The following is a 13,626-nucleotide window of genomic DNA, read 5'->3' on the forward strand; positions in this document are numbered from 1 at the left end:
TTGAGGATAAAAGCTTGAAAACCCCTTAGGTGTGATAATATGCACCAGAAGGATGTCGTTGGGGGCGGGGGGCTATACACTTTGTCAAGCTCGCCTCAATTGCTCATTGTCATCCAAAGAAACGCTGATGAGGATTTTTAATTAAGTTTAAATGATCGGTTCTAGTGTAAACGAATATTTTTGCAGAAAAATGCCTAAAAAATCCTAAATGTGTTAAAATTCTTGCTAGAGGGTGCCGTTTGTCAGCCATTGAGTGCTACAGACTGGGAATTGCCGTGAAGCATCGCAATCTAGCAACGAAATGCCAAGTTTCCTCCGTTTAAATGAAAAAATAGTAATTTTTTTAGTTTATAAATATATTTTGAGGGGAAACGCTTGAAAAACCCTTAGTTATGATAATTCACATCCGAAGGGTGTCTTCTGGAAGGGGGAGGGGCGGGTACATTATGCCAGGCTATTTTCAACTGCTAGAAGTCGTCAAAAGAAACGTTAATAGGATTTTCATTAAGTTTAAATAATTGATTCTAGTGTAAACAAATATTTACGCAGGAAAATGCGCGAAATATGTCATATGTATGAAAAAGACTCTATTACTAAAAAATACAGTAAGAGCCACCCACAATATTATTTTATCATACGCTCTAAAGCATTAACCAACAAGCTGATGTAATTCAAATGTAACCAAATTTTAGAAATGAATTTTCCCCTGCGTGTCAATTATTCCAGCCATATAAGAAGACGCAATCAATAGCTTAATTATTCTAGAATGCACGAACAAGGAATTCTCCTCAAGTGCAACAGGTTATCATGTAGAATCTATTTCCAGAATCAAAATTTAATAAATAGTTTCCTGGTCCAGATGACTAAGATTTCATTCTTTAGAGGGGAAATCCCTGTCGAGTCCTAATCTGGACAAAAATCTTTAGATTATAGATTTTCCCAGAAAAAACGTCATAAAAGAAAATTAAATCTCTTAAAGTATGTGACACCCCATGTGAGCATTATCATTACGTATTATTCCCCGTGTATATCTTCCTCAGGTACAAGTGAGAATTCCCCACGGGTTCTGAAGAACACAAGTCACGTGTGAATTTTTCATTGTTAACATGAGTAAACATTCCCTATCATTTAAGAATTAAAGAAATCACGGAACACCTTGAAAAACGTCTTGATACGTCTCGAATCTTCTTGAAAAATATCTTGAAGAAAAATGACTTAAAAAATGCCTTGAAATATCTTGATGCGTCTTGAAAAACTTCTTGAAAAAAAAATCTTAAAAGACGTCTGGAAATATATTGAAACGTCTTTAAAAACGTGTTGAAGAAAAATGTCTTGAAATCGTCTTGGAATGTTTTGAAATGTCTTAAAAACATCTTGAAGAAAAATGTCTTAATAAGAATCCCCTGCTTGACTAGTGGACACGTCTTATTACGTAACAATAAAAAAAACTATGATGGAAAAACCAAACCCTATTGCATTACAGCCAAAGTACCCGCACCTCTATTACGTATCATGCACCTATATCTTTTAGAAAGCATTTCCTATCACGTAACATGCAACTACGTCTTGCCCTGGGGAAATAACCGTTAAACTTTCTTCGTCATCTTAAATAATTATAGGAAGAAAAAAGTGGTGGATATGGCTCGTTTAAGTTTACTTTTTTTTTTCGTTTTTAGGGGTTTTTTTCGTTTTTACGAGTCTGAAAAATTTGGGGATGGGGAAGAGGTTCAAACTCCCTAGTCCTACCTCCTGGATACGGCCTTGTTTTTGATTAATCTGAATGGTAAAAATTCCGTACAGAAATAAATTTGTGGGTATTCAAAAGAATAACCTAAATCCTGTCGGACCAAAACGAAACGTTCGTCCATGGAATCATCGTAGCCAAAAACCCCCATTTAAGAGAATTACAGTCCCTCCCTCTTGAGCAACAAGGAGGGACACAGTGATCTACTCGCCACTAATTAGGATGCTTAAACGTCATAGCGAGATTAGAGAGATATAGCATTTTTATTGGGAGCTATTGAGACATTTTCATGGGTTTTTCTATAGAAAGGGAATTTCTAAGGAGGGAGTTTTCTGTAAAGTTTACGAGTGTAAACTTTCCAAGGGAGATTTTGCACGGAGGCAATTTGCCAGAATTCCTATGCGAAATTCATTTTTATTTGTCTTACTTTCTGTTTGGTGACTCGAGTTTACATGTGGAGATGGTCCGGGGCATTTGTTCAGAATAAATTTTCAGCGGAGGGGGGAGTGGAATGGTCGGAGGATTTTTCTGTGTGGTAGGTAGATTTTCAAGAAATAAATTTATACCGAGGGGAGAATTTTCGGCATGACTTGAAAAACGATCAGAAATCAAATAAAAAACTTTTTTTTTCAAATGAAAGTAGGCTAAGAAAAATGTTTCGGGTGGAAATTTCGGCAGGAAACTTTCCAGAGAAGAACTTTCAGCAAGAATGGAATTATTCGGGAGAAATGATCTAGGGGAAAGGGTGCTTACGCGGGAAAAACTTTCCATGAAGGAATTTTTCGTGTGGGGGAGAATTTTCCACTGATGAGGGAGGCAGATTTCCCGGCATTATTTGAAAAACGATCAACCGAAAGTACGGAAAAACATTTAAAGGCGAAGAGAATTTAGTTCATACATGAGAGAGGGGTGTTGACCTCTCCTCAATGCTTCGGTCTTTACGTTAAAGTTTGACTTTTTTTTAAAATTCTGTAAGACCGACTCTTGAAACACAAGCGCTCTTTAATTAGCTTAGGAAGCTTTTTAAAACACTAAAGAATTGTAGCATGAAGATTGAGGGATTGAGGAGTGGGTATCTCCCCAAATATAAGGAATAATTTCTGCTCGTTTTAAATTTTAATGCTACTCCTTACTTTTAGTTGTAAAACTTTTTTTTACTTAATCAAACAGTTCGTGGTTACAAACTTATAGTAGCCTGAAAAAAATTAACCACAATAAACAATAAATATTCGTATTGCATATATAGATATATGTTTCAGAATGCCTGGCATTGCTGCAGAAAGTTTATAAGATGTCTATAACATGTTTTATAAGAAAATATAGACCCAATGTAATGATGGTGGACAAGGCATCATCCAGCTCCACGACATTTATAGAAGTGTGTGGCAAGAGCGTTAAGAAAGTCAATGAGTTCACCTACCTTGGTTCAATTGTCTGCTTGTTTAAAAACCTAGATGCAGAGATATCACCAAAGGTAGCAAAGGCAAATGTCGTCTTTGACCGTTTTCTGAAAACAATATTTTACAAATTGCATATCAGCCGCCTCACAAAAGCATGAATCTAATCTGTTTCAGCAGCTAGCGTTATGCTGTACTTGTCAGAGACTTCGCTCATGGCTCAGAGGCGGCTGACCAAGGTAGATGCTATGCAGGCGAAACACCTCTGCAGAACCCAATGAGCTAGAGGATTTAATAAAGTACAGAACTGGGAGATCCTCTGATCTTTTAAATTGTCACCCTTGTCTGAGCAGTTTGAGTATTGCTTGCTGCGTTGGTACTGTCATTTACTTCCCCTGCCCACTTAAACCCCAGTCCGACTCATCCTTGATTTCGATTCAACTGCAAATGTTTGGAAACGCCCCAGAGGTAAACCACTCACAAGATTGGCGGACGAATATCAGGAACATCGCCCCGATGCAGCTCCGACCCTTGCCTGGGGCAGAAGTCTCTGGAAATAATTAACGGCGTTTACATTTGGTACCCATATACGCTGATGACGTTGCCGAGTAAGAGCTTTAAGTCAAGGAAGTAATTTTTTTTAAGTAAATGATAAGCTTATGATATTATTCCATGCGCTCAGATGCAGTTCAAGAAACGAGGTAAATGACAACTTTTTAAGCAGAGAATTTCGTGAAATAATCTTGCCCGTTCAATCATTAGTTTTATTCATAATTTGTTCTAAATGTTTTGCAATATCTCCTACATTATAGACTACGCTTCATAAGAATTTACAGTCTAATGAGTAATTTTGCCTATAATTAATTTAGTACACCATAGCTACTTTTTTCGTAATGTTACCTTCTTACCTTCCAAACTGACCGAAGGCATGAAAACCAATCGTTGGATAGGGATCTCTGACTCCTTTCTTGTATTCCGGATACCTTTCTTCAATTATCACCCAGCACATAGCCAACCTTGTTCCAAGATAACCAGAGGCAATGCAAAAGACTGCTATCAAAGCAATTCCAATAGGGCCTGAAAAGTGAAATGAACTCACTGTGAAGGAGCTAAAATACAGAATGTACTAATTTATAAATTAGACCGAACTCAAACGTATTTTGAATCACAAAAAATTAAACATGCTCAAAAACTAAAACAAATCTTGTCGAAAAAACATACTCAAAGGGCAACTATAGTATTTATAAACCATCGAACATACAAAACAATTTTTTTTAACTAAAAGTGGTCGTTGTTAGAATTTGGAAGACTCTTCTAGACTGTTCAATTCAATCCAATATTTTATCCTGATCCATATACCATACAATTCGAAAAAAAGGAGAAAAGTAACAACAGCAAAGATAAATAAAGTAACCACAAATGCATAAATGTAAACGAACAAAACTAAATAAAAAGAAAAGGACTGTCGGATACAGCCTATTTTATAATGATATATTTTGGGTGCTAGGTTGATCTAGACGTTTTTTACGGTGCTTATGGGGCTTATTTTGTCTTTTTCTATTTAATTATTTGCGATTCTATGCAATTTTGTTCTTGGAGTTTGCTGTTTATTTCGTCTTCTTTCTTTTAAATATCCGACTCAGTTCAATATTTAGTCAAATCAAAAGACTAGTAAGTGCAGTCAAGAGAAATATATCAAAAAGGAAACGATTAAACAAATCAACAACAGAAAGAGAAAAATATGATACAAAAATAGAAAGAAGTCTAGAAAACAGCTAATTCCCCACTCTATCGCACTGTCATTTTGATAGGGCATTCTCTATACAATCTTCGAGACAATGCTTTTCTTAAGGTCCATTCACAATGACATTTTACTATTACTGTGATTTAAATAGCGCTATTTACAGCCAATTCAATTATTCGTGGAATTTTCTGATTAGCTCGAATTACCGCTAGCTATTTCTTTGTAGTAGTAAAATCTCATTTTAAACAGGCCATTATTTTTAGTTTGTTTTAATTCTAAAGCTAACTTTCCTAAATTCCATAAGAAGATAGTCATGGTTGATTCTCATGTTAATTACTGGCCTTATAGCCATATATTTACAACAAGATTTCCAAAAAAGACAGAAGAAGAAGAAACATCCAAATAAGTTGTATAATGATTATAGTTATAAAACTTCTCTGTCGCCACTAGTAATTCTATTATCTGGCAATTCCAGTTGATTTATAGTTTATCGAGCTGTGTGAAATGACAAAATTCCCGACAGGGTCTGGAATTCACCAAAACATATAATTAAAAAATATGTCTCATAGTTCAGTGAACACCTGAGTAATTTTTAAATGTGTGATGTTGCGTTTGTTGTGAATCGTATATTTTTATCATTCATTCATAAATATTTCTGAAAATCTTACGGTCAACCTGATATTTATATCTGATATTTATGTGGTATATATCTGATATTAATCTGATATTTATGATCAATGAGTAAGCTGCTGACGTTTAATGTAAACCTTTTAAAAAATTTGGCAAATAGAACAAAAATTATTGTTTCTTCGGAAATAATTCAAAAATGTCTTATAGAAAGTTGTGGTATTTGCAACAACAAAGAGTGCTTGAAAAGTTGTTTGAAAAAGCCCTCATTAACGACTAAGAAATTGTGGAGTCACAACTTTCGAAATTAAATATTTTGGCACAACATTACATCGTGTGATTAACTACGCATGCGTCCAAAAGTTAAACCAAAATGTGTAATAAAAAGTGTTCAGGATGGCATATCAAAATCATGAGCTTGAATTGCTCAAACCGGAAGGTGTTCTCATTTAGTCAAATCCATAACCATAGATTAACTATTCACCTTTAGTCTTTTAACATAAATTTCTGCCGTACAAACCAATCAGATTCTTTGTCTGTCTCTCTCTCTCTCTCTCTCTCTCTCTCTCTCTCTCTCTCTCTCTCTCTCTCTCTCTCTCTCTCTCTCTCTCTCTCTCTCTCTTTCTCCCCCCCCTCTCTGTTTTTCTCTTTTTCTCTCTCTCCCTCTCTCGCTCTCTTTATATTAAATAAAAAACAAGTTCTTTTCAACTGAAAGCAAGGAGCAACATTAAAACTTAAAACAAATCGAAATTATTACCTATATGAGGGTATTCGCTCCATCGTAAATACCTCACCCTTTATGCCAAATTTGAGTTTTTGTTCTGATTCTTTAAGAATGACCCCTGAATCACAAAGGCTGTTTAATTAGAATAAATAGCTCTTTTGAAAGTGCTAAAACAAATTTAGCGTAAAGAGCGAGGTCTTGAAGAAGAGGCGAACCCCCTGGTATGCGCAATAATTTTTTGTTGGTTTTGAGTTTTAACGTTGTTTCGTAATTTCAGTTGGAAAAACTTGTATCTTTTTTTAATTTCTGGTCGTTTTTGTACTATGCCTGGAAAACCAGCACGGCCTTCATGCGAAATTCCCTCTCTCCATAAATAACTCCTCTGTGAAAATACCCCAACATGTAAACCCTCCTCCAACCCCCTCACGATAAAAAATCCCCCCTGAAAATGTCTGTATGCTTCCCAATAACCAATAGTCTATGTCAACCATGGGCAAAGTTCATTTGAACCTTATATGTAAACTATGAGCAAACTTGCAGCCCTTCCCCTGGGGACTATGGGTAATTAAGTAATCCTAAAAGACAATGTTGCTAGAATTTTCAACTATGCTGAAAAAAAACAACAATGTCAAAATTTTGGTCGGGTAACTTCGGGGTTAAAAATGAGCGTGGGAGGGGGCCTAGTTGCTCTCCAAGTTTTGGTCACTTAAAAAGAGCACAGGGACTTTTAATTTTCATTCAAATAAGCCCTTTCTGTGATATTCTAGAACCAATGGGTCGATACAATCACCCCTGAAAAAAAATAAAATAAACACGCATCCGTGATCTTTCTTTGGCAAAAATATTTTTTTCCGATAGGAGCTTGAAACCTCTACAGTAGGGTTCACTGATACACTGAATCTGATGGTGTCATTTTCATTGAGATCAAATGACTTTTAGTGGGTGTTGCGCCATTTTTCGAAGTTAAGGCAAACTTTCTCAGGTTCGTAACTTTTGATGGGTGAAATTAAACTTGATAAAACTTATATATTTTAAATCAGCATAATAATCCGATTAATATCTTTATGAATTATTATCAAGATCCCGTTTTTCAGAGTTTCGGCTATTATTAAGCCAGGTCTTTCCTTACTTACAGTTCGTTATCACGAACTGTTTCGGCTATTATTAAGCAGGTTTTATATATATATTTATATATATATATTTATACATAATATAATATATATAATATATATATATATATAATATATATATATATATATATATATATTATATATATATATATATATATATATATATATATATATATATATATATATATATATATATATATATATATATATTAAATCAATATTATCAGAAATAAAATTAATATATAAGAATATATCAAAAAATAAAAAAGAGAATAATTTTTAGAAAGTCAGAACATTTTGCTATAGAGAGAATTAAAAAAAGAGATGTATGCTTAAATGAGGTTTTATCTTTTTACAGCCCAGTACCGATAAAAAAAATAAATTAACAATCCACACGATATCCATAGAATCAACAAGGAAAGGTCAGACCATGATTTTAATATTCTTGCTTTCTAGCGAAGGTTCGAAAAAAAAACTTAAATTGAGAGTAGGCACAGTATATGTATCTAAATATATGTACTCTGGACTAGGGGGAAGTCGATCTGCCTACTTGTAGTTTTCTACGGAAAGTATTTGAGCTTGGATAAAACTTTGACCAATTGCCCCTTAGCTTGGTGGGCAAAGCAACAGAAATTACGGTACACTAAAATTAAACATGACAAAAATCAATTCGACCAATTTCTGTCCAAGTTAAGTGGCAAATTCCCCTGTCTTTTCCATCAGTAATTCAGTCCAAATTTTTCTTGGATAATTTTTTATTACCTAGAAATATTTAAGTTCAATCTATTCACTTTGTTTTTCCCAACAATGACAGGAATCAAAACGAGTAACGTCAGGCTGGTTGATTGGAAATGACACGAATAGGTTAAGGGAAATATTACAAACAAGCTCTTAAGCAATATCTGTCATAAGCAGTAATGCCTTTCCTGATTACTGCTGTTTGTGTTTTATAATGTAAAGTGCTTAGTAGGTCTTCAAAAAGCTTTCGCAGAGGCATACCGAAAAAATTAAGATTTTTGATATTATTATCAATATCAAATAGTATCTTATACCATGGGTGAATTGTATAACAAACCAATAGAATAGAAATTACTTCCTTCTTGAAAGTGAACAAAACAGTGGTTGCTCATTAATTAAATTGAACTGTAATTATAAGCTGAAGGCTGTGCTTAGTCATATACCCAGAATTTTTAGTAAATATTGATTAGTGTTACTACTCTAACGTGGCGTGCCAAATATAAAGTATTATTGTCGAAAGAAGGTATGGAATAAGTAAAAGTTTTCTTGAAATAAAAGCAAATAAAATATTCGCTGTCTAATCATTTGACGAGATTAAATATTGTTATTCCACTCCACAAGGACAAAAAATAATAATGCAGACATAAATCTCGGTGACATCAATAAATTGCCAAAGTTATTGAAATATCTTAGTTTGTATTGGTAGGAAAATGGTTGAACTTTTCGATCATTAGGAATGGAGTAATAAAAAGTAGGTACTAGCTTGGTTGCGATCATTCAAGAGCCATTACAGAACAGTCTCTTAATACTTTAGTTTACAATTCACCTTCTCATAGTAACTATTTTTATGTGAGAAAAAGGTTTGAATGGGGAGGAGGAAGGAGGGCCTATTCAAAAATCATGCATTTTTAATTATAATGGTCCTACTTTATACCTTTTCTATTAAAAAAATAAATAAATTTGGCTGCAAGAAAGAAATAAGTACAGTTTGGACTCCCAGTATTTACACCAAGTAAAAATTTACTGTTTTGTTTTGTTTTTGGTTTTTGTTTTTTGTTTTTTGTATCGAATAAAGACTTATCTCAGTTTAGCACTAAATAAGTTTCATTTTGCACTGAATTAGGACTTAACTTTATTTGCACCAAGTTATCAAACTCAAAGACCTTGGACTTGGGTCGTTTTTGGAACGAACCATTTCACTGCTTGGTATTACTCGTTTTTGTTCAGAGTCAGGACTTGCAGAGTTTTGAATTATGTTTTCAAGTGCTTCTTATTTGCTTTCCAATTATATGAATTGAAATTCATTGCCTAATGCCACTTTATACTGGCTCCAAAATGCCTACTGATACGTCAAAACGTTGGTGGGGATGAGAGAAAGGGCAAAAAATGCTATAGCCCTAATTTTGCCTTAAGTCGTACATGCTTCAATTTCTTGCATTATTATGGTATTAGCAAAGTGAAAATTACCAACCGTTTCAACTAACATCAATCAATGAAGAATAGGTAATTGGCATGATTTGTGCCTTTACCCCTAAAATCCATCGCCTGAGACACCCTACAGTGTTTTTAGCACTTTTCTTAAAGATTCTATCATTCTGGGTGAAATACCTATCTAAAATTTTGATTCAAAGCAGTGGAGAGGCTACAATATTGGGCACAGAAGAGGAGCTTGTTGCCCTCGGATCTCTTTTTATCCTAAAAGAGGAATATGGCACTTTCGTGTTTTTATTAAATAATCTATCTTCAAAATTTCAACAACTATCTTAACTATACGGTAATTTTAGGAAAAAAGCACGTGGAAGACACACTGCTCTTTACTAATTTTACACTTGTACGTATAGTAGGGTATGCAGCAACACGCTTACCATGAAAACAAAAGAGTCTTCAAGCTTACTAAGCTAAAACATTGTAAAGCTGATCCACATTAATACTTTAAGGAAAGCCACCCTTGATTTAGAAACAATGTGAAATTTAACTTCACCCTGCAGTGGGTTTGGACCTGAGCCCTTCACCCTATTTCCTGCCTTTTTTAAAATAAAGTTTATCTTATGTCTGAACAGTGGAAGTTTAAATTGGCCTTCAAAGCTTCCATATTTTTAATTTTTTCATAGCTTTCCTCGTCTTCCCCCCCCCTCCCTCGTCAAAATCCTGGTTTTGGCCTTGTAAAATAACCCTCTCTAATTACCACAGTGGAGTGATTTCATTATAATACACATAACAAGATTTTTGGTGTCCTTAAGTTCGTGTTCCACGCCCAAGAGGGCAGTGTGCTAGCCTTTCATCAACGATGCCAGCCAGGACTAGTTCATATGCAAAACCTTTCCCGTTTAACTGTTCAAACTCATAGATAAACTGGGAAGTCAAAAACTAGTGTCAATTTTTTGAAAGATTAAATAAAAAAACAAGTTTTCTTTTAACTGAGAGTAAAGGGCAATATTGAAAATCAAAAATAACAGAAATTATACCGTATATGAAGGCTTTGCACCCCTCCTCAATACCTTGCTCTTCATGCTAAAGCTCTTAGCACTTTGAAAAGAGCTTTCTATTCTAATTAAATGGCTCTTGTGTTTAAGGAGCTGTTCTCAAGAAAATACGACAAATAGCCGAACTTTATGTAAATAGCAAGGTATTGAGGACGGGGGTAAATCGTTCATATAAAGAATAAATTCGGTATGTTTTGAGTTTTAATGTTGCTCCTTACTTTCAGTTTAAAAAAACTTGCTTTTTTATTTAATTTCTGATTGTTTTCCAAATGATATCGGTAAATCTGGCTCTTCCTTCATGAATAATTATCCCCCCTGACAAAAAACTTATCCGTAGAAATAACTTCCTGCGTACAACACATATCCCCCTCCATAAAATTCCCTCCAGACAGTTTTGCCTTCGCTGGAAGTCCAGCTCCCCATGAACTTTTTTGTGGACGATACAGCCCATATAATTCTGTTTAGCATGCTTTCATTCGAAACAGACTAATTTCTAAACGTTTCTCGATCCCTCCAACAGCCCCCCCCCCCCTTCCGCAGAATTTTTTCCTGGAAATCCACATTCCCTGAAAATAACTACCGGATAATTCCCCCGGAACATCTTCACTTGCAAAATTGAGTTGGCAAAGAGAAATTAAGATTAATAAAAAAAATTTGTACAAGAATTCTATTATACCTTCTCAGTGTAAAATTTCACCTGGAAAGTTCCACCCCCGGGAATTTCTCTCTTCACGGGAAATTCTTATTATAGAAACCCAACCCAAGCACAGAATCCCCCCAAACAAAATATCTGTATGCTTCTCAATAAAAAACACTATGTGTAAACGATGGGCAAATTCCAAGACTTACATCTCCCTCCCCACGGACTGTGGAGGGTCATGTTACCCCCTAACGATATAGTTATTGGATTCTTCAACTATGGTGAACAAAATGGCTATATCAAAGTTTGATCGGATAACTTTGGAGCAAAAGGTGCAGCATGAGTGGGGCGTTACAACCATCAATCGGACGGAACAACCGCTCACTATCGAGCAAATATAGTTAGAACAGTAGGCTGTATCTTTATCTATCATAAGGTGCAAAGAGGGCGAAGTTGCGCAATGCCCTTTTAAGAATGAGATAAACGCCCCCTCACAAGTAACGCTTTTGGTATGCTACCAATTAATTTTGTTTGTGGTTTTTTAAACTAAATTACTACCGCTACTACTTAGTTATGCTGATTTACTTCAGTAGCTGCACAAGTACAAGGAAATAATATATAAAGAAAGCATGGAGCCTAGTAAACCATTTAGAAAGCATGGAGCCTGGTAAACACAATTCTGAAACACTTATTTTACAAATTATCTTCTGTAACTTCAATTTTAATTATAAAATGCTTGAATGCAGTGCTATCTAGTTGTAGAAACTTCGACATCATTGTACTCTTAAAATTATGTTTACAAGAGTCTATATATACATATATATATATATATATATATATATATATATATATATATATATATATATATATATATATATATATATATATATATATATATATATATATGTATATATATATATATATATATATATATATATATATATATATATATATATATATATATATCTTTTACTTCGAAATACCCCTGGATTTATTATTTTTTAAGGACTGTTTTAGCAGAATAGGTCCTTTAAAGCTATTATTGTATTCATAATGATTCTCAGCTCTTTTTAATGCTATTAATTGTCTACTATGCTTATTTTACCTTTTATAGGCAGTCAGAAATGTTTAGACTAAATATTAAATATTTTGGAATTAAAACAGCCTGTTATATTAGATGCCAAACTTGTCTTGTCAAAATTGGCGAAGTTTTATCCGGGAAGTGATGCGATAAAAGTGTTTGACATAAGTTTGTACACCTATTTAGGAAGCAATACAATTTTGCAAATATAAGCTTCAAAGTACTGGGCTTAGAATATTACTTGTTGTAATTTTTACAAGATAAAAAGTTTGTTTCACAGTTAGTTTTGAAGATAGAAGTTGTTTTTTTTTTGTGGCGGTTCTTTTTAACAAATTTTTGGTATTTATTTGTTATGTTAAATGCCGTCGATTTCCACAACCCTTTTCCAAAATAGTAGGCTTAGGATAATACTGGTTGGAATTTTTATAAGGTAAACATTTTACTTTAGAGCTGGTTTTCAAGATAAAAACTTTTACTTTGTGGCAATTTCCTTTTTGAATTTTCGGTGAAGAACTCTTATATTAGTTGCTGTAGAGTATATATGTTAGACTCTATATATGAGTCTATATATGTAGAGTCTGTATATTAGTTGCAGTTAGTTGCTGTACTCTTTTTTTCCAGAGTTATTACTAGTAGGGGTACTTGTAGATTATACCAAACACACTCAGGAAGAAGGTTAGGTGAATCATTCTTACTTCATAATTAAATAAAAAAAAACAAGTTTTTTTAACGGAAAGTAAGGAGCGAAATTAAAACTTAAAACAAACAGAAATTACTTCGTATATGAAAGGAGATGCTTCCTCATCAACGCCCCGCTCTTTACGCTAAGGTTTGACTCATTCTCTTAACTCTACTTTTTAAAACAGTAAAAAACTTTAGCGTGAAGAGCGGGGCGTTGATGAGGAAGCATCTCCTTTCATATACGAAGTAATTTCTGTTCGTTTTAAGTTTTAATGTCGCTCCTTATTTTCCGTTAAAAGAACTTGTTTCTTTTTTAATTTAATTTCTGAACGTTTTTGAATCAATGCATGTTTTGATTTTGGCTCTCCGCAGATGAATAATTAAAAACGAAATTTGCATATGCTAAATGGCTTTCTCATAGTTTTGATCGAGTGACTTTGAGAAAAAAAAGGAGCGGGGGAGGAGGCCTTGTTGCCCTCTAATTTTCGGTTACTTAAAAAGGCAACTAGAACTTTTAATTTTTTTACGAATGTTTTTATTAGTAAAAGATATACGTAACTTACAAATTAGCTTACTTAGCGAACTTTGTATTCTCATGTTTTTATTACGTATACGAAGGGGTTCACCCCCTCGTCAG

At 34.0% G+C, this 13,626-nt stretch overlaps 1 protein-coding gene across 2 annotated transcripts in view; it reads right to left on the reverse strand.

Moving 5' to 3' along the window:
* The window catches only part of LOC136025283 (uncharacterized), a 134,246-nt gene that overhangs the window by 58,954 nt on the left and 61,666 nt on the right, over positions 1–13,626 (reverse strand). For both annotated transcript variants that reach the window (XM_065701167.1, XM_065701166.1), the window contains exon 3: positions 4,050–4,218. In XM_065701167.1, the coding sequence (XP_065557239.1) occupies positions 4,050–4,218 (169 nt within the window). The remainder of the gene's footprint in view (positions 1–4,049; positions 4,219–13,626) is intronic.

The sequence above is a fragment of the Artemia franciscana genome, chromosome 3 (assembly GCF_032884065.1).
Source record: "Artemia franciscana chromosome 3, ASM3288406v1, whole genome shotgun sequence".
In the NCBI taxonomy this organism is placed as follows: Eukaryota; Metazoa; Arthropoda; class Branchiopoda; order Anostraca; family Artemiidae; genus Artemia; species Artemia franciscana.